The 22,647-nt window shown below is 44.6% G+C and overlaps 1 protein-coding gene across 1 annotated transcript in view; it reads left to right on the top strand.

Annotated features, from left to right (window-relative positions):
* Positions 1-22,647, top strand: part of LOC144828103 (NACHT, LRR and PYD domains-containing protein 3-like) — a 646,597-nt gene that overhangs the window by 211,609 nt on the left and 412,341 nt on the right. The window contains 1 exon segment of the mRNA XM_078686228.1: positions 19,473-19,643. Within this exon segment, the coding sequence (XP_078542354.1) occupies positions 19,473-19,643 (171 nt within the window).

Genomic DNA, 22,647 nt, shown 5'->3' with positions numbered 1-22,647 from the left:
TGGATTGAAGTGGATTATTTGAGTGTTGGCTGACACAACTAAGGTTTAGGCGATTGTCTCTATTGTATCCAGTCACAGATTGTTATGTTGGTAAAGATTAGATGTTGATAGCTCAGGGACATACTTGTTGTTTTTTTCCTCTACATGTAGGTGTCCCATCAAATCCTATAGATCTTATCATTGCGCCAGGCAGGGGAGCCCTAGGAACCAATTTTTTTGACAAAGCACTACGAGTAGATCCTGTATCAACCAGAAACTGATCAGTAGAGCCCAAGACATTTGCATCAACATAAGGACCTTTCTTATCTACTGGGACCTCAACTGGTTCCTTCCCCCATCCTAGGCATTCCTATGCATAATCAGAATCCCCAAGACCATCAGTCGAATAATCTGTCATTTGATATTGATTTAGTCTATCAAAGGTATTAGAATACTTTGGTCTGTGTTCAACTGCCTCAAACCAATTCCTCCCCTTTGCCCTGAATTCCCTGGGCGTCCTCTCATGCTTCCTCTAACCCGTTGATACTGCTGACCTTGCAAAAGGGGGCACTCAGAATGCCAATGTCCAATCTCTTTACAATAAGCACACTTATCAGAAGACAAAGTTGTTCGAGAGAAAGGGGGTACAGCTCTACCACAACTTCTGAATGGTGGAGCATATACTTGAGCCAACATAACTTTCCTCTTTAAATCCTTAACCTTCTCATCCTCTTTTCCTTTTGCTTCCAATTCCTGACGCTCATAATGCTGGGCCATAGTCAAAATGGTGACTTGGGTAGACGTTGTCCATGAACTCTCATTGGCCTTTATGTGACTAGCTATTTCTGGCAACATGTTCGTCGACAAATTGGTCGCTAACAGATGCTTACCCGTATCGTCTGTCAATGACTGCCCACTAAAGTCATGGAATGTCTCTTCAATTCATGTAAAGAAATCAGAAGCTGACTCATCCGCTTTCTGTTTACAAGATGCTAACATTGTCCAAACTATTTTCTTAGGGGATATGAGAGTTTGTAACTTAGTCACAATAGCTTTGGGAAGATCTAATATCACCTGTTGTGGTTTATGCGCAGGCTCCCTGGCCCCATCTATTTCTTCTAAATGCACCCAAGTATCACCATATGCTACATTATCATCTATTTTCCAAATTGTTCTCCACATATCAGGGGGCAAAATTAGTCCAAAAACATATCAATATCTGGCAAGGTCATAGTGCAGGAGCTAATGGCTCCTTCCACTTCTTCATAGAAAGCGGCCAGATTTTTCCACGGGTCCGGCAAAGCAGCTTTTAAGAGCAATACCATCTGCTCTACTCCAAGGTGTATGGACCCAAATATAGACAAAATATTCCTTTGCATCATATGAATCTTTATCGGCACTTGTTTCCGCACCCTTCGGAGGAAAATACAAAATCACAACTTAACACATCAGTCTCACAGCAACTACAGTATCACTAGGGTAATTATCTTGCCCCGAAACTTTTTGTTTTGGCGCAGAGGTCTGAACTGTTTGCGCAGTTTTAACTTTACTAACTGCTTTTTTGCTCCGCTTTTAAATGTAGTGTATCATGTCTTAATTTAACTACTCGCCAAATTAGATCAGATATAATTGACGAAAGGAAAGTTCCATCACTTAAATGTTTTAAAATCAGTGGGCTCTAAGTTGTTAGAAACGGTTCTAAAACCAATTATTACTTCCCAGGAAACCTTCTCTGCAAAATATAACTGCATTAAATCCTTCCACTGCTGAATCTTCGCTACAAGATCTGGAGCAGAAGTAGTCCCACAAGCTTCTTTGCGAACAGTGGATCTGATATTGACTTTTTCGTCAACAGTCAAAGCAGAGCGAGTCTGCCGCCCGTCTTGCTTATCTATGTCTTTATCGACTGAAGAAAGATGTTCTTCATCGGAAAGATCATCCCCAGGGGCAGAGGGAAAGTTAAATTGGGGCGGAGGTCGATCTAACAAGATGGAATCATCCTGAGGTTTATTAAGTATGGGATAAATGGGGCACCTAAGAGGGTACTGGCCAGTTACCGCTAAACGGTTCTCCCTGTCTTCTTTTTTAGGTCTTGCCTGAACTGCCTTTTGGACTATTATAAAATAAAGCTTATAAAAACTATGGAAAATGGTATAACTATTTTAACAGCCCTAGTATTTAGAACATCGGGGTTCCCCTCATATACGAGTGATTGGGCAATAGATCTGAGAACGAGGAACTACACAAAGGCTTTTTTTTTTATACGCCCATCGCTCATTTAATGTGGACGAGAGAACTTTTTTTCGGGTCTAGTGGTGCTTAATTTGAGCCAGTGTGGACTATTTTTCGGGACTGGCACTTTTTTCCCCTTCATCGACATTTCCCAGAAAGCAAGAGAGGGAATAACAAACAGGGGGGAGAACAATGGAAAACCCGTCACAAGAGGAGAAACTCAGAACCTGCAAGAGTGAGATATAGGAACAGGGCAAGGGCTGTCTGGTACCCATAAGCAACAGCCCCGGCCACACGCCACTGAGCACCGGCACTGATTCATTTAGAAATTAGGCACCAGCCTGGGAACAAATGAAGGACGATGCTTGGTATTCCGATGCTGTGAGTAACGGGGGATCAGAAGAATGTAGCATTCTAGGGGGGGGGGAATACCAATAAAGTATTAGAGTCCTTTATTAAACCATGGCTAATATGTATTTACTGAAACAATGCAAAACCTAGCTTAATTGCCCCTTCTAAGCGTTTTAGTGTGCGATATGGTGAACTAAGCTTTAAAGAAGGCTGGCTGGAAATAATACCAGGAAGGGATGGGGTGAAAAATGAAAGTAAATGAATTACAAGCATTGGCCGCGCGGCCGTGAAAGTGACGTGGCCGTGCACCCGTGAAAGTGAAAGTGATTGGGATTGCGGACTGTAAGGGTGCCCGCGAGCGATGCGCTTAATGAAGCATGAGGAGACAGGAAAGCCAGATGGCGCATGTGCTTGTAACTGTGTGAGTAACCGCATGCTCTAGGCCACACAAAAAGCGTGTGGTCAAATTTTTTAAGCCCATGTACTAAAAGTCTCTCCAGAGCAGCGCATGCCCTGGCTGAGGCGAGACTTCAAAAACGTCTCTCAGCTTGTTGGCAACGATATTGAAAAGGCAGGGACCATAATTCATGCGTGTAGCTGCTCCCAAGGGGTTCTTATCTACCTACTGGGAAGTGTTTCATACAGACACTAAACTCTAAGGTCAAAATGGGTACCAAGATAACGCCATGCATTAACTACACCGCATTATGATTGTCCGCAATAATGAAGGGAAGTTGTTCAAGCTTTTCTATGTGTGCCGTGGTGTAACTAGCATCTTTCATACCCATTGATTGGTGTTTGTGTGGCAAAATAAATGGTAAGAACAATGTGCTACAATTAAGGTGATGCCAAGGCACACGCCCAATCTTAAGTGTTTGCAGTGTCCAGCTAAATTCCCTAACTGATCTAATTTTATTTTATCCATAATACAAGGTGGAAACCTAATTTTTGTACAATATCAATCACTGATGACGCAATATTATTTAAAGTATAAATACGAGATGACAGTGTATTAATATTGATGTCGACCAACATCAAGCACTTTATCTAAATTATCATGATTAATTTGACATAAACGAACTGCAGCTTCCAGTTGCGACAATTTCCAAAGTTCATTATAACCAGCATAAACAAATCACTTCAAAGTGGGGATTTGGGCAAAAGGACCTCAGATATGCTTATATCTTCGGACAGGAGATGAAGATGCTGTTTTCACTTCAGACAATGTGGAATGTTCAAACCATTGTTGAAATAATTTACCTACTGAATAAGTAGTAACAGTGTTGTAACGTGAGGTTTGGGTGTATCAGGGATCAGGTCAATTTAATTTGAACCCAGACACAGTATTCACAAAATGAGAATGACAAACATTCATGTCCGACTGCCTTAATGCTCACCCTGCCGGAGCTATCAAAGAAGAATTAAATGTACAGTTTCTCATTGTAATATTTAGTTGATCTTCAGTATACTTTGTATTAGATTGCCAATTATCAAAGAGGGCCAAGGATAGTGGGAGTGTTCAATTCTTTAATCTTAGCCAACCCTAGATAAGTAGTCTGTTGCACTGTGTCATTAAGATAGATAATTTGCATGGGTATCAGACATGCATGAAATAGTGATTCTGCACCCTGGATCTACCAGGACTTAGGGCCCCATACCGATTTTAAGTCAATATTGTCCTTCCAGTAATCATATACTTTCAAGACTAGGTTATTAATAAAAAGAAATGCATATATTAATTTGGTCTGAATTAGTATATATTTCTTCGAGAGAGTGGGAACCAATTTGGAATAGTATGATACCTACTAAGGCTCTGTGGTCCCAAGCACAGTTCTGTGCCTACGGAGAATCCCTGCAACATTCCGCCAGCCCAGGCCATAGCCAGCATTCGTTCAGCTTCAAGTGAAAGGACCAGTATTTGCCACCTTTCCTTGTAATCCACCACACTATGCTATGAGGGGTATACTTCCCTGCAGAATTAGAGGGTGATTATTGCCCAGAAGATCCTGAAGAACATCTGGTGCTTGGGGTAAAAGGATTGGAAAATCCCAGGAAAGTTCCAGAAGAACTAAAAAACAAACTTGAGACTTCCAATATGGCATTATTAGGACTATGTTTGCTTTCTGGCTCATATCAGTGTTGAGACTGATGCATTATCATTACAAAGGGGTGAAAACACGCACCCCTTCTCCTTCAACCAGTGCCGGAGAGAGATATCCTTCACTGCTTCCAGCGAATACGGCCTCCAACTAAAAAACCTATCCACCTCGTGGTCAAGGTGAGATGCAAAATGATCTGCTTTGAACGGAACTAATCTATTCTTTAGTGCCTTGAAGACCTGTGGGTTAATTCGCCAGAGACTCATGTCCGACCACTCCCTGGAGCACTAATCTGCAACCTTGTTGAATGCTCCTGGAAATGACTGTGCCGTGATGGCTACATTGTTGGACAGGCAAGCAACCAAGAAATCCCTGGCTAGGTCTACCAGTATCTTCAATCCAGTGCCACCCAGATGGTTGATGTACTGTAGCACTGAAACGTTGTGCATCTTTAGAACACAGCAACTCACCTTTCCCTTGGTCCAGCACTTTATGGCAAAGGAACCCTCAATGAGCTCTAGGCAGTTTATGTGCAATGATTGCTCATCGACAGACCATTTTCTGCCGGTGAATGAGTCCCCGCAACGGACGCCCCAACCTACCTTGCTGGCATCGGATTAGATTACTATATCCCGATCCGAGCCGAATGGTGCACTTGTTCCTGGCTTCCAAGTGTACCAACCCCCACTGCATCTCGTTCCTGATTTCCTCTGTCAAAGGAACACGTTCCAAATACTGAAGGCCCCTGCGGAGCTGGAAAGCCTTGAAGCATTGTAGGGCCCTGTAATACAAGGCCAAGAAAATGCAGGCCCAGAAAGATTGCTTTGATCAAGGTGGACAGGAGGCTCACTACTCTCGTGATCTGGCGTAGTGAGGTTGCGTGGGTTCCCACTGAATTTTAGCCACCTTCCAAGAAGGGAGACTCAAAGTCTTCTCTGTGGAATTGACAATGAACCCCAGAACAGTGGTCTGTTTGGACAGGGTCAGAAGTGACTTCATCTTGTTGATCAGAAACCACAGGCTTTCTAGCAAATGAACTGACTTTTTCAGCTGCCCCAACAAAGTAAACCGGTATTGATCCATGAGGAGGAGAATATCGAAATAGATAATTAGACAGTAACCCGGGACCTGAGGGATTCATGACCGTTTCAAGAGGTTGGTAAAGCACCAGGAGCTGGAAAGAGTCAGAACGACAAGGTTTTGAAATTGTAGACCCTGTCCCACTACCAGAACTGAAGGAATCTGCAATGAGGGGGATAAATGCAGAGCGTCCTTGAGTACGAGATGAACCATCCGTTCAGACAGCCTCAGGAGGTAGCACAAAAGCTGTATGTCCTCCATTTTGAAATGGCAGTACAACAACTACTCGTTGAATTCTTTGAGGTTCATCACCTGTCTTTGGCCTTTGTCCCGCTTCTCTAATAGGAAGAGATTTCGGGGTGATCACCTCCTTGCGGAGCAGATCCTCTACCTCCTGATCTATCAAGGCAGCCTGGTTCCCTGAAAAAAACTAGAGGATGGGGACGCGAGCGTTGTATGGGGGAACCGTAAATCGCAATTTGAAAGCCTTGTATGGTTTGCAGAATCTATGGATTGGAGGGCAGAGCTTCCTAATTGTGAAGAAGCAAAGCCAGACAACGCTCCACCTTTAGTTTGTAAGAAAAGAGAACACTGTCTTGATTGGGTAGATTGAAATTGCCCCTGGAGGAATCCTCACCATTGAAGCCTCTATGGCCTCTTCTCGTGGGGAAGAACTCCTCAGAATGGGATGGATCCTGGCCTTGCAGAAGCTCTGAACCCAAAGAGGGCCTTGTGTGTAGAAGCGGCCGGCAGAGCGCCCTCTACCATGGCCAGCCCGAAAACAATTCAAGGGTGATTCTTGATTGAAGCCTGTGCCCTACCCAACAAAGTAAATGTAGCCAGAAATGTCCCTAGTTCCTCAATAAAGGGCTCCCTGAAATAACCCCCCTCGAGCCGCTGCTCCTGCCTCCATCACCGCCAAGTTCCCCAGCTTGGGATCCACCTTTATCAGGAGGGACCATTGTCTCTCTGGCGACAGAACACAATTGACATTTCCCAGGAAAATTACAGCGTGTTGCACCCAGCCGAATACCACGTTGTGGGAATTCATGTTACCGAAAGCTTTGGCTTCCTTTGCCATCTCCAGGATTCTTGTGAGCGGCGCTATGACATCCAATAGTTTATCTTGGCAGGAATTCCAGGACCTGTCTATACCCTTCTTAGGATCCCGAATGTACTTTAGGAGGAATGTGGCAATTCTAGCACCTGTTTCGGGCATAAGGGCTACCTTGCAAGTTAGAGAGGGGCGCAGACATTCCGTCCAGAGACGGGCCCATGCCTCATTCTCCAGAGGTTTGCACAGTCAACCTGCTACGTATTTGCCCACTTTTGCTGACAGGAATCAGTCTACCGAGCGCGGGCACATCAAGTCGTCGGGTCAAGCATGTTGAAGGAATCCTGCAGCTGGATGTCTAAGGGTGCAACAGGGAGTAGGAGGAGGACATCAGGGAATGGTAGGGATGGTAGGGAATGGGACAAAGTCAGATTGAGCGGTGCGCCCAAGGCGTCATCCACACCGTCTAGGTCTGTTGGGTCAGGGTGAACAAGGAAAGCCTTCTTCAACCTAATAAAGGCATTGAGGTACATGCTAGGATCAACTTTCCATTTGGCGGGCCTGAGCAAAGGGTGGTTTGGTTCCTGTAGAGAACCCGAGGGCAGGAGTTCTTCATGGAATCGGTCCAGGGGCCCTGAGAAAGAGTGAGCCAATTGCATCAGTCACCTTTCAAAAGGTCCCATGGAGGCATCCACCGCCTCACAACACTCGTTGTCTAGAGAAAAGACCTTGATGGTTTCTTCCTCTAGGTATTCCCCTTGGTGCATGATCACTGTTGAGGTCAGAAGGGCACCAAAAAATCACTCGACCGAGAGCGGAAAGTGCTCAGCACTAGGTGCACGCAAAACGCTCAATGCCTGTTAAGAATTGTAATGACCAATTCAGGTTAGCCTTAGGGCTGTATTTTGCACTGGGCAATACCTGCTTCCGTTTGGCATGCCAGAGGCTCTAAAGGGATCTGAGTCCTGGGGTTGTAATCCCTAATATGCTACAAAGGGAAACACACTACCGCCAAGGCCCAGTCCCACAATCGGCACCGAGTGTGAACTCTCTCTAACCAGCACAATTTTGTAATACAGACCTCGTGGAACCGGGCATCAGCTGCTTTAAAGTGCTTGTAGTAATATTACAGAGCCCAGCAAGGCGCCAGGCTTCCAAGAGGCTCGGGAAAAGGCAGTAGGCTCCATGGGTTGCCGGCTTGTCAGTTTTGCTAGTCAGTTTTGCAGAACAACGACATGTGCCGCACATCTTTGTGTTAATCGTAGGCGCCCAATCTATGGGTAGTACGTGGCCCGACAATTATTGTAAAAGAAAGCTGCGGGTGGAGCGCTGAGTCACACTATCATGACAGTTTATATTGAATAAAGAAACAAGGATATTTATGAAAGAGTGCAGTCACTCCTATGGTGTGCTCGAAGAGGAGGAGCATCCCCTGGGGCCCAATCTATTTAATAGGGGAGGGAAGCACGTGGCCCCCTCCCTGAGCTGTTGAAGGTGCTAGGACACCATCCCCTGTGACCCAATATCTTGATTAAGGGGAGAGGCACTCAGCTCCCCTCCCTGAGCATTTATTTGGCCTTTGGGACCTGATATCTCAAGGCCCAATGTGTTTATTAAGGAGGGGGGAGCTTGCAACCCCATCTACTAGCCTTAAAAATGGCCAGGGGACCCCATTCCTAGGGCCGTCACTTAAAGTTAAATGGAAGGGGGCCTCACACCTGCTCCTTGAGCCTTTAATTGGACTGGGAACCCTGTCCTGGGGAGACTACCCCCAGGCCATAGTAGTTTACCAGCCTGCACTACAGCAGCAGGGAAACATGTCTTTGCTCCTGCCTGGCGGGACCATTTTCAACTCTCTTGTCAAACTGGAGTGTTAGACATTGGTTTTCTGGTTGGCAGATGAATGCACCCTGTCCAAGCAGGAACCACAATCCGAGTCAGGGTAAGTCCAAAAGTGGGATTTCTAAAATAGTACTGTTAAATCCAATTTAACCAGTAAATAGAATTTATCATTACCATTCCAAAGATATGAACCATGACAAAGCCACTCTTTTCTAATCAGGCATTACAGCTTTAAGTGTATTAAGGATTTCCCAATGTGAACCTATGAGAGGAGTAGGTCTCACAGTTGTGAAAAACAAAACACATTGTGGTGTTTGCCACTACCAAGACATGTAAAACATACAAGTACATGTCGTACCTTTTACTTATAGCACACATAAGGGTTTGCCAGGTCATTAAGAGCATGGTATTATATGTGAAGAAAATGCTATTCTTAAAGGACGAGAACCCTCCTCCCCCAGAGGGTGGCTTCATCATTGGGTTTCCTCCTCACACCAGTACAACAAGGTACATGGTGAGGGCTACAACTCTCCACCGGAGAGCAGCTGAGATGCTTTTTAGGTAATAAAGAAGAGCTTGAGGTGTGGGTGAGAGGCAGAGGGCTAAGTATATGAAGTGTAGTGGGTCTAAAACTATCTCCTGGTAGGCTAAAAACAAATTTTAATGAAGTGCTTCCAGTGGATAGTATTAAAAGGAACATAAAAGGAGGTTTGGAAAACATATTCCCCTAAGATGGTCAACATGTTTGTTCCTTTTCCATGACCCAGCTCTTGGTTCTTAGGCATTAGTCAGGACCAATTCTAACAGTTACTCTGTGATAATAAAAAAAAACATAAACCCTGTTGCTGTAGGTCAGGAGACACAGTCCCACAATTGCTTTCTCGGCGAGGTGCACCAACATACTATATAATAAGGAAACCACAAATTCCAGCTTTACCCACACAACACATAGGAGGAACATATAGTGTCTTGTTTAAGTGGAAATATCGGAGTGTCAGTGCCCTCCACCAATATATGTACTAGTGCAGTGGAATAAGATATGAGCCTTCTAACCCTCAATGTGGGAGTACTGCTCTCTCGCAAGCCTAATTATGCTGCCTAGATCCCGAAGCGATGTTAATACGGTTCCAATAGAGATCTCAGGTCAAACCGCCTACACCTTCTTGTTGTCCCAGAGTTTATAGAGCTGAAGGCGGAGGTGGTTCGCCTATCTCACTCTGAAACTCTGGAACTCATTACCCACCAGCCTAAGACTAGATGACGACTTAATGAGCTTCAGAAAACAATTGAAAACTTATCTTTGTGCCTAAACATCCATCACTCCGGCTAGGACCGATAGCACTGGGAAGGCTGCGGTGGGTAGCCATGCGCTTTACACAACATGTGAATTGAACTGAACTCCCATAGGTGTAGCAAGCATGTGTTATATGGAACATTGACCCTACAAAATACACTTCACAGGCACCCTACGTCAGATTAATAATCAACCACATATATATGAGAAATCCTCATTGCACACGCCGTTCAATATGTATACTACTGTTCAGAGAAAGCCAAGTTCTTCAAGATACTCAACTTCTGTTCCAAATGTAATGCCCTTCTACGGACAGCTTTTATCTGTTTCAAACCCCTCACAGTCATCATTGTACATTGAGCAATGACGTTGATATGAGTAGAAAAGTGGGAAGTAACTGGTGAATTTCTGTGTTTTTTTTGTTCAAAACATTATGTTGTCACTGACATTTTCACCTAACTATAACATCCCTTTAACCTTTGTTTTTTTCAGTGAATTTCTACGTTTTTTTTATTTAAAAAAATATTTTTACCATATCTAACTACTACTTAATTTTGTTTTTTTTCCAAGGCATTTTTAGTTTTTTTTTAAATGTAAAATAACAGCTTTTTTTACAAAACATATTACAGTCAAGGAACCAAGAATAGTTAGTGCTCAGTTAAACAAAATGGAACAGGATAAAAGGAATACCGGCTGCTACATGTCCGGTTCTCTTAATATTCATACACTTTGTAACGATACACTCTCACTTAAAACATCTATATTGATGTTTTCTTAACTTTGCGTTGAGAACTCTTGAAAAAGTTCTGCAAGAAGCCTGCAGGAGGCGTCAGAGCGAGTAAAACCCTCTCATGCACTTCAAGAAGATGAAACATCCGGTTTCTGCTCTCAACAAGGGTCTTTATAGAAAGCTTCAGAGAAACACTAGGCCTTGTGTAATGACATTCTAACAGGGTGCAGATGATGTATGGTAGAGTTAGATTAAAGCCTGCCCTTGTCTTATAATTCTATTCAGGGTGAAATCTATTTTTTTATGACAACACCCCCTCTCTGCTAACACCTCTCTACGGGGTAAAGGCTGGGTGTGAAAGGCTTTATTGACTAACTCGCCTCTCTGCAAAGACCTTTTCTCTGAATGCACAGGGTGTATGATTCTGTTTACTAACAGCACCCTCACTACTCTAGTGACACATCTGGACAGAGTAAAGAGTCTGTGTAGAAGGCTTCAGAGAAAAACAAAGCCTTGTGTTATCACATATTAGCCCAGTGCAGATTTATATGGCAGAGTTTGATGAAATACTAACTTCTATTCTTACAACTCTATACAGGGTGAACTCTTGTTTTTTTATGACATGTCCTCTCTGCTGAGACCTCTCGAATGCATAAAGGGTGAGTGTAAAAAGCTTTAGTGAGTAACTCACCCCTCTGCAAAGACCTTTTCTTTGAGTGAACACAGGGTATGAAAGGGTTTACAAACAGCAAGCTCTCTACTGATATCTCTGAACAGATTAAAGGGTCTGTGTGCAAGGTTTTAGAGAAAGGCTAGGCCCTGTGGTAGCATGTGTTAACAGGGTACAGATTGTGTATGGTAGAGTTTGATGAAACATTCGCTCTTTCTTGTACAACTCCACACAGAGTGAATTGTTCAGTTTTACGACAACATGGCCTCTTTGCTGAGATCTTTCTATGGGGGAAGGCTGGTTGTAAAAGGCTTCAATCAGAAACTCACCCCTCTATAAAGTCATTTTCCCTGAGTGAAGAGGGTGTATGATTGGATTGACAAGGAGCAGCCTCTCCTGTAACACCTCTCAATAAATCAATCAATCAATCAATCCATCAGGATTTATAAAGTGCGGCTAATCACCCAATAGAGTTCCAGGCGGAGCGGAAAATGAAATGGAATGGAAGCAGGAGGGGGGCATCTGAAAGCAGAGGGGGGGAGAGAGAGCACCAGGGAGGAGGGGAGAGAATAGGAAAACTGAGAAATTGAGAGAAAGGCAGGAATCACTTGCGCTTCCATGGTATGCTTCATGTTAGAAATGGGATTTCTGGTTGGCTAAGACTTGCCCCAAAGCCAGGCAGAAACCACCACTGTAGTCAGGGCAAGGGAGTTATACGCCAAAGATAACCCCTGCTCACCCCCTTGGTAGCTTGGCACGAGTAGTAAGGCTGATCCCGGAGGCGATGTGTGAAGCGTTTGCGCAACACACGCACAGCAACAACACACTAGGCACACAACAAAAGGAACTCCACACAAGGTTATATCAAAAAGAGCCTTTGTATTATCATAAAACACATTAGAATAGTAAACACATATTATACACTGTGCCACCAGGCACTAGGCAATATTTACAGGGATTATATACACCTGGCAGGGCTAACTGGACCACTACCAGAACCATCACAAAGTGAACATAGTAAATTAAAGAACTGTTGGCCTAAACGTTGCAGCTGACGCTAATTGCCTTGCAGCTATGATGTAGAATGTGGGCCTGGGCCCTCACTATGCCCTCTGAACAAATATGTAAAATTCTGCAGCTGCCAGCGCTCGTGCGGCGCAGCTGAGAACAAGCTAAAGGGCCTGGCACCATTGTGCCTTTCAAGTCCCCATTGGGACTCTATCAAAAATGCCCCCTCCATTGCAGCTGCCTGCTACAGCGGTGCAGCTGTGCAGAAACAAAAGCCCGGGGCTGCTGGGCCTCGCTCTGGGGCTCTATTGAGGAAATGGCCCCCGACATTGGAGCGACCCCCCATCAGGCGGGGGCCGCTCAGGAAATCCAGCATGGCTGCCCGGGTGCCTCGTGAGCACCAATACCAAAAGAAAGACTGGCCCCCATCGTTGGAACAGCCCGCAACTGCGGGCCCTCTCAGGACTCAGGCACTCGCAAGGTGCCAGCATGCAGCCCCACTCACTGGGCTGTTGCGTGCAGACTCTGTCTCCTCTCCTTGGCTCTTTGGCAATATGCGGGGCTCTCTCTTCCCTACGAGAGCTCCGCCGACCAGTGCCAACATTTCCTCTGCACGCGGGATTTCCCTTGCTCACAGGAGTCCTCTGCTGCCATCGGTGGCCCTGGCCACCTCTCCTCACTGCACCTGGGACCTGGACATCGATGTGGAGCCAGCGAGGCTCCAGACTACCGGTTTCCGGCCGCAGGCTCCGCCTCAGGCCAGGCAGACGTGCCCGACTTCCTGGTCGCCCTGCTGCGGCCGGGAGAAGATTTCTTAGGCGGCCCATGCTGCGGCGGTGAAAAGCGGGGTGGGAACCCCCCATCAATCAAAGCACATAAGCGGGGTGGGCACCTGCAAAGGCACAAAATGCAGGGTGGGCACCTGCGATTTTAAATACTCATCAAGTAGTCTCCCTCTAGGCAGGCAAAATGCGGGGTGGGGACACGCTCCTCTTGGCATCACGGGTGAATCCCTACAATGGGGATTCCCCCTAAAAGGGGCTGCAGCTCTGCGCAGCGCAGCTCACACTCTCCTCCTTCTGGGCAAAAGAAAGAAAATAAATCACAGCGCTCACGAGACGCTAGAAGCAGGAGTCCTTCATCAAAAAGCATCATCCCAAGCAAAAATGTTCTTCCAGGTCCAGGGGGCACAGCTGGGCTCAGGGAGGCCAGCACCCAGGGTCCTCCAGCAGGGAGGTAAGCCACCATGGCAGTTTCTCCTGGGCCCCAGCAGCAGCACGCCCCCAAGTCAGGTACAGCACACCAGCATAGAACCACCTCATGGGGTCACCGCCCCTATACTTATACCACTTCCCTCCTTTGTCTGGAGCACAGGGCTTGGGGAACCAGATGCAACTGGTTCAGTGGGGATTTAGAGCACTTTGTTTTCCGAGCTCCTCTTCCCTTTGTCAGGTGGGGGCGAGGTGATCAGACTCACCACAGGGGGCGGAGCCAGCATTGTCCAGGCTGGGCACAGTCATATTCAGGGTCAGGGGATTACTCCTCCCACTACTCCCAGCACAGATGTCCCATTCAGCCTAGCGCTAACTCCCCCTGTCTCCTGGAGCCACACACACCTACCAGCCCCTGTCACTCACAAGCCAGACATGCAATTCACATCAGGCAGGCAGACACATAGCACACAAAAATGCCAACTTCTAAAAGTGGCATTTCCCAAATAGTCACAATAAATCTGCTCACACCATTGCGCAGCATTTATTCTCACAATTTCATACATACCATATTCGACGGTGCTGCTTCTCTCATACCAGGAATTTCCACTGACACACACTGATCAGGGAATCCCACCAATGTAACACAGAGAGCGCACACACTTTACACTGGACCACAGTGCTAAAGTGCCCTGAGGCCTAAAACCACCAACACCAGGTCACAAAAAAAGGCTAGGAGAATGCAAAAAATTTAGGGATGAACCTGCCAAAAGAGCCAAGTCCAACAGTTCAAATCCAAGAAAAGAGCACTGACAAATCCAATTGGTCTGGCCTTGGCAGGTTGTGTGAATGTTAATTAGTTTTTTATTGCAGACACAAGTGATTACAAACTTAACATTTTTAAAATCATCCCTGATGTGGTATTTTTCTAATGATTGTTTTAAAAAAACAAGCCTTTCATTCATGCCAGTAGAATGTATTATTATTGTTGGTGAAGGAGCCAAGAATACATGTTTATCTAACTGAGAATTTAATCTAAATCAGCTGCAATGTTACTTAAACACTTAGGAACTTAAAAAAAAATCAGCATCTAATGGGCACCTGAAGTAATTAGCCTGTGTTTAATATTATTATAACAATAAATAACACATTTTGAATCAGCTTTGTCCCTGAAGATGAAGGAACTATTTTAGGCGGATGTGAACAATGTGCACAGGGTTGTGATTGCCCTGCTGTCTGCTGTGGTGGGTGGAGCAAAACGTGAAGGACATTTTAACGAACCAATGGGTGAAGTTTTCTGATCAGAAACCCCTCTATGCATACATAACAACCAGTGTAATAATAGACAGGACACTGCAACAAGTGCTGAAGTTGAGAGTTGTTTAAGGTAAAGAGAGAGCTACAAGGGATTTTATTTGTTCACTAAGTACACTTAATTATGTTTATGTCAGTCATGCGGTCATCAATTAATTAGACCCTTTTGTATCCATAGGATGACTAGTACATTCAAAATGTAGTTCAAAAAGTACATTCAATGAATCATAAGGCGAGTAGAATGGAAAAGAGCACACAGCAAATCAGTTATATCATGAAAAAATGATATTTGAAAGAATCAAAAGATCTGAATCATGGGGATAAACTTGAATTAATCATACAATAAAAAGTCATGAATAGCTGTACATATACATGGACACATCAATTCACAACATGTCAATCAACTCCAATCATGGTTAAAGAAGACCCAATTCAGAAATGTAAAAAGGTTTCTTTCAATGCACAAATGCTGTGGAGATGATGTATTTGTCGACGTTTCGGTCTTCCTTGTTTACATCTATGAGACCATCATCAGGACTAGTATTTTTCACAAAGAAAGCCCCCTATGTAAAAACAATTATATACAATTACTGAATGTATCCATAGGTGTAATAACATCAGTAAGCTATTTACAAAAATAATAACAGACATAACAGATACTGTGTGCTACACATCCTATTGATGTGGTATCAAAAAAAAAGAGCAAAAATGCTCACACTTCTTACTTTATTAAACAACTAGCAGCCCGTCCTGACGTTGTCCAGGAGCAATCAGGCTTCTGGGCCCCCGTCCGCCCCGACGTTGTCTCAGGCTTCAGGGCCCCCGCACGCCCCGACGTTGTCCGTGGGTCCCCCGGAGCGCACCCGCCACTTTCAAGGCCCCCAATGAGCCGCACCCGGGCCGCTTCACCTACCTCAGCCGCCGCTCCTCCCCGCCTGTCCGCCGCTCCTCAGTGCCTGTCCGCCGCTCCTCCCCGCTCTCATGTCCGCCGCTCCTCCTCGCGCTCCTGTACGCCGCTCTACCCGCGCTCCTGATGTCAGCACGCACGTCGCAGCCGGCGCTACTTCCAAAGGACTACTTTTTTTTTAATCGTAAATATTTTAAAGAACGTATATTTTATTTTTTTATATAGCCTATGTCCATCTGCAGACCCTGGCAATTACAACGATGTACGGGTGTTTGGATTGGTGCTGTGGTTCCTGAGTTTACCCGCCTCAAAGGTTTAAAGTTCTCTCTTTATAATAGTAGTATATATATATATATATATATATATATATATATATATATATATATATATATATATATATATATATATATATATATATATATATAGTCTAAACAGGAAGCCCCAAATTAAAGCAAAGCCACACGAAGTTCAGATCAGCACGTTTATTTGCATCCATATCACTGCTCGCTCCTTGACAGCTTTCAGAGCAATCTTTGAACATGTAAAGCCTGACGCGTTTCAGGAAATAACCCTTTCTTCAGAGGCATTGTTCACGAAGGGCTGGAAGAGCAGTTTTTGGCCGCGTCTGCTCATATAATCACTGGCACCTGCCACAGTGGGCGTGGCTAAATCACAAATCCTTCTGTGCCTTGTAGTACGCTGGCCCTCTTCCCACAGTGGGGCCACTCAACAGTCCTTGCAATTTGAACCAAGTATTCACCAAGTGGAGTAAAGTAAAGCGCTGTAAGCCCTCAGATTGCGCTTTGCAGCAGTGAATTCGTGCTCAAGGCAGCACCACCTGCATTGGAGCTGCTCTTGTCTTCGTTCCGTCTTTGCAAGCCCCTTCTCAGAGCCTGCACGAACCCTTCGTAAGGTGGGCCTCGCTTCTCGACTGGGCAAACAGCCGATATCCATATAGTCTAAACAGGAAGCCCCAAATTAAAGCAAAGCCACACGCAGTTCAGATCAGCACGTTTATTTGCATCCATTTCACTGGTCGCTCCTTGACAGCTTTCAGAGCAATCTGCGGCCGCCACTACTTCCAAGGGACTACTTTTTTTAAAATTATAAATATTTTAAAGAACGTATATTTTATTTTTTTATATAGCCTATGTCCATCTGCAGACCCTGACAATTACAACGATGTATTGGGGGTTTGGATTGGAGCTGTGGTTCCTGAGTTTACCCGCCTCAAAGGTTCAAAGTTCTCTCTTTATAATAGTAGTATAGATGTACTCCTCTTTTAAATGCCCAAAAGTGACATGTTGATCCTTAGGCTATACAGTGTTGTACTCCTTAGTTCTTTATCACTAAAGTAGACTGGTGAAAGCCAAAACTCACTTTTAAAGACTGTGCGCAGATGCGACTGGTCTTCAATTTTGAATATTTGTTCGTCAACAGGATCTAGCAGGATGTATAGCAATTTAATATACATCCTACAGTGGTTACTGGATAAATCAGATACAAAATGTAATCTAACTCGACATACCCGTAATGGCAATGATGTTCAATCAGTGTTGCGGCAGTTAGTGAATCTTTTCAGGAATTTATAGTTGGCAGGCTGAAGTCGTGGTATCTAAAATAGAAGGATATATTGCAACTATCTATTTTATATTGTTCTTTGAACACATATCGTTGCAACAAATTTAACGTTAAAGCCAATTGTTATATGGGAGCCGAGTACACAATAGCGCCATTTAAACGGTGTACTCAGGTCACAGTAGTCATTACCAAAAACGCGTAATCCTCAATGTTTTGAGAGGACTATAGTCAGCTATACTTCAGATTGGTACCCTGCATACACTCTCAGAAAAAGGACTATCATATGACAGTTACCTCGAAAATTCAAAGCGCAGTGTTAAAATATGGCTTCACGCCAATACAGGTAACATTTCCCGGTGTAGATTAATCTAGTCACATGGTCATTACAGGTTTGCTGCAGTAATTCTTTCAAGAGATCATGCCTCCAATTAGGCCTCTAGATTCACGCCCTTACCGAGCACAGAGTTGTTATGACATATTAGAAGTCATAAAATATAAGGTGCTTAGAATGCAGCATCCATTATTAGTATTTTGCCTAATATGACGATAAACTTGACAGGCAGGCAGCCACAGTTAGCATAGATAAAGCTCACAAAAATCCTAAGACTATGCTTTCATTTAGTCTACGATATCTGCACAAGAAACTTTTAGCGTTATTTGCAGTACTTACATATCACACGGAATACGATATCGACCATGCAATCCTTCAGCGTCCCGAGTTGACAAGCAACAAGACTGCTTTGAAATGTGTCGCTTTTTATATGTTATGACCCGGAAGTAGAACTAGGGTTGTTGACAAAGTTTGGTAACTGGAGCCATGCAAATGGGTCGGCCATTTTGTAGTGGTTAATAATAGTAACAAACGGGTCAGCCATTTTGTAGTGGTTAATAATAGTAACAAACGGTATCTATTTGTTCTAACCTGATGTTCATCAACGGTTATAAATAAACCTTTACATGCGAGTCATCATACAATTTAATAATCTTGATCTTAATACAATGAATCAGAAACATTAGTCAAATGATATCAAATTGATATTTTTCTTATTATGACTAAGTTTATGTATATTTAAACCATCAAAGTATCGCTTTCAATTTTATTTATACTCTTTTCCGAAATATTACAATTACTTCAAGGAAGTATAAAGCTCAATACATATATCATCAAGTTTTACATGTAAACATGTTCATAATTACAGCACCCTGAACAGGAATTTTTACAAATCATACCATTATTATCTTTGTTCACATTCAATAAATAACAGTTCATCGTTACAATAGTTGTTTTTACATAGGGGGCTTTCTTTGTGAAAAATACTAGTCCTGATGATGGTCTCATAGATGTGAACAAGGAAGACCGAAACGTCGACAAATACATAATCTCCACAGCATTTGTGCATTGAAAGAAACCTTTTTACATTTCTGAATTCGGTCTTCTTTAACCATGATTGGAGTTGATGACATGTTGTGAATTGATGTGTCAATGTATATGTACAGCTATTCATGACTTTTTATTGTATGATTAATTCAAGTTTATCCCCATGATTCAGATCTTTTGATTCTTTCAAATATAATTTTTTCATGATATAACTGATTTGCTGTGTGCTCTTTTCCATTCTCCTCGCCTTATGATTCATTGAATGTACTTTTTGAACTACATTTTGAATGTACTAGTCATTCTATGGATACAAAAGGGTCTAATTAATTGATGACCGCATGACTGACATAAACAAAATTAAGTGTACTTAGTGAACAAATAAAATCCCTTGTAGCTCTCTCTTTACCTTAAACATTTACCTTGCCCAAGCCTACAAGGGTTTATTGGGTTACCCCGAGTCTACTCATAGAAGTTGAGAGTTGACACCACAGCACAGTGTTTTTTGCATAAAACATGTATTAGTATATTTATTAATAAATACATTTAGCTCCGTCTCTGCCAGTCTGAGAACTCCCCTCATGAGACTCGTATATAAACAGGGCGTGGTTGGATGTGTAAGGTAGGGGTGTGTCACTAGAGGGGAGTAAGTCAAGGACGGGAAGGAAATGAAGATAAAACTGAAGTTGTGACGCCCCTGTCTGTGCTCTGCTTTACTCCTCTCCATGTCTCTTCTGTCCTGCAGGTTGCGAGGCTGCGCCCTCACCGATTCATGCTGCGAAGACCTCGTCTCTGTCCTGAAAACAAACACATCCCTCACAGAGCTCGACCTGGGAGACAATGAGCTGGGAGACACTGGAGTGAAGAAGTTGTGTGAAGGCCTAAAACATTCAAACTGCAAACTACAGAAGCTGAGGTACAGAGCAGTGCAGTTCTTTGTACGCCATTGATTTCTAACATATACATCGTAGGTGGGGCTCACACATATATTTAAAAAATTGCATTTAAATGTTTACATGATTGTCTCTTTTCTGTGGGGAACCGCCATTTCAAAGTGGTTTTTACCACGCGTTGCAATTACGTTGCATGCGTTACAACGCATGCGATGTTACAACGCGTGGTAAAAACGCATACCATTACATCGCATGCGCTTTTACAACGCATTTGATGTAATGGCTATCCACGTCGTGAGGAAACTGAGGCTGTTTCCTCACAACGACGTGGACCTCTGACGACGCAGGAAGCAGGAACCGGGAGCAGAGACGGCGACGCTGGAACCACGAGGAAAGAGGTAAGGCTGATTGTGCTGGGGGGTAGTGGTTTGGGGTAGGGTAGTGTACTGTAGGGGTGGGGGTGGGGTTGGAGTGGGGTGGGAGTAGTGTGGGTAGTGAAGTATTGTTTTTAGGGTTTAGGGTAGTGTAGGGGTGGGAGTAGTGTTGGTAGTGTTGTAGTGTAGTAGTGTTTTAGGGTTTAGGGTAGTGTAGGGGTGGTAGTAGTGTGGCTAGTGTTGTAGTGTAGTAGTGTTTTAGGGTTTAGGGTAGTGTAGGGGTGGGAGTAGTGTGGGTAGTGTTGTAGTGTAGTAGTGTTTTAGGGTTAGGGGTCGTGTAGGGGTGGGAGTAGTGTGGGTAGTGTAGTAGTGGTTTAGGGTAGTGTAGTGATGGGAGTAGTGTGTTGTATAGGTGTAGGGTCGTCACTTACCTTGCATACTTTTACCACGAGTATAGCTTTACCATGCATGCCTTTGCATTGTAATGGCATACTCGTGGTAAAAATATGCGATGTAATGGCATGCAATGTCATTGACATCTCTTAGTAATACCCGCGTTGTAATGGCACGCGTGGTATTCGTATGCGATGTAATGACATACATCCCTTTTCTGTTAATGTTGTGAGAAAGGCACCCATTAATAACATTTGTGAACTAAGTCAGGTTTGTGAAGTGGGGGTACCCAAGCCCCAATCCATGGTCATGAAAGAAGCCCCTGCCATGGTGTAAAGGGGCACTTTTTAAAGCCTGTTTCTCAGGTATTTGGGATAAAATGGAATAGGTCTTAACTAGAGGGCAGGTCTGTTCCTCCCAGTGAGGGCAACTACCTCACCAGTCTCCCTGATGTTAACAGACCAGCTGCTGGATACAAGGCCGAGGAATGCCAGTGAGACATGGGGGGCTCTGAGGCCGTCTTCACATTCTGCAGGAGGAAGCTGTAAGATGAAAGGCAGAGCAGGCTGCAGAGAGGGGCAACTGTAAGATGAAAGGTAGAGCAGGCTACTAAGAAGGCAGTTGTAAGATGAAAGCTAGAGCAGGCTGCAAAGAACGGCAGCTGTAAGATGAAAGCTAGAGCAGGCTGCAGAGAAGGGCAGCTGTGAGATGAAAGCTAGTGCAGGCTGCAGAGAAGGGCAGCTGTGAGATGAAAGCTAGAGCAGGCTGCATAGAAGGGCAGCTGTAATATGAAAGCTAGAGCAGGCTGCAGAGAAGGGCAGCTGTAAAATGAAGGCTAGAGCATGCTACAAAGAGGATCATCTGTGAGATGAAAGGCGGAGCAGGCTGCAGAAAAGGGGCAGCTGTGGTTCACAGTGTGCTTAGGCAGCAGAGCTGCTGAGGTTCATGGTGTGCTTAGCAGCGCTGCTGATGTTCACAGTGTGCTTAGGCAGCAGAACTGCTGAGGTTCATGTGTGCTTAGACAGCAGAGCTGCTGAGGTTCCCAGTGTGCTTAGGCAGCAGAGCTGCTGAGGTTCACGTGTGCTTAGACAGCAGAGCTGCTGAGGTTCCCAGTGTGCTTAGACAGCAGAGCTGCTGAGGTTCACTAAGCTTAGACAGAGCTACTAAGTTTAATGTGTGCTTAGACAGCAGTGCTGCTGAAGTTCATGTTGTGCTTAGACTGCAGAGCTGCTGAGGTTCACAGTGTGCTTAAACAGCAGAGCTGCTGAGATTCCCAGTGGGCTTACATAGAATAGCTGCTGAGGTTCACGGTGTGATTAGACAACAGAACTGCTGAGGTTCACATTGTGATTAGACAACAGAGCGGCTGAGGTTCATGGTGTGCTTATGTATCAGCGCTGCTGAGATTCACGGTGTCCTAAGACAGCAACGCTGCTGAGGTTCACATTGTGCTTAGACAACAGAGTTGCTGAGGTTCACCGTGTGCTTAGACAGCAGAGCTGCTAAGGTTCACAGTGTGCTTAGACAGCAGAGCTGCTGAGGTTCAATGTGAGCTTAGACTGCACAGCTGCTAAGGTTCACAATGTGCGTACATATTAGGGCTGCTTAGTTTCACAGTGTGCTTAGAAAGCAGCTCTGCTGAGGTTCACTGTATGCTTACATAGTAGGGTTGCTGAGGTTCATGGTATGTGCTTAGATAGCAGCGCAGCTGCGGATCAGAGTATGCTTAGACAGAAGTGTTTCTGAGATTCACAGTGTGCTTACATAGTAGGGCTGTTGAAGTTCACAGTGTGCTGAGACAGCAACGATGCTGAGGTTCACGGTGTGCTTAGACAGCTGCGCTGCTGAGGTTCAAGGTGTGCTTACACAGTAGGGCTGCTGAGATTCACGGTGTGCTTAGACAGCAGCGCTGCCGAGGTTCACAGTGTGCTGAGACAGCAATGATGCTGAGGTTCATGGTGTGCTTACATAGTAGGGCTGCTGAGGTTCACGGTGTGTGCTTAGACTGCAGCTCTGCTTAAATACACGGTGTGCTTGGACAGCTCAGCTGCTGAGGTTCACGGTGTGCTTAGACAGCAGAGCTGCTGAGGTTCATAGTGTGTGCTTAGACAGCATCGCTGCTTAGGTACACAGTGTGCTAAGACATCTGAGCTGCTGAGGTTCATGGTGTGCTTATATAGTAGGGCTGCTGAGGTTCACGGTGTGCTTACATAGTAGGGCTGCTGAGGTTCACGGTGTGCTTACATAGTAGGGCTGCTGA

This window comes from Lissotriton helveticus, chromosome 4_1, assembly GCF_964261635.1.
Source record: "Lissotriton helveticus chromosome 4_1, aLisHel1.1, whole genome shotgun sequence".
Lineage (NCBI taxonomy): Eukaryota > Metazoa > Chordata > Amphibia > Caudata > Salamandridae > Lissotriton > Lissotriton helveticus.
The sequence above is the reverse complement of the archived record's forward strand: the minus strand, read 5'-3'. Positions and strand labels throughout refer to the sequence as shown.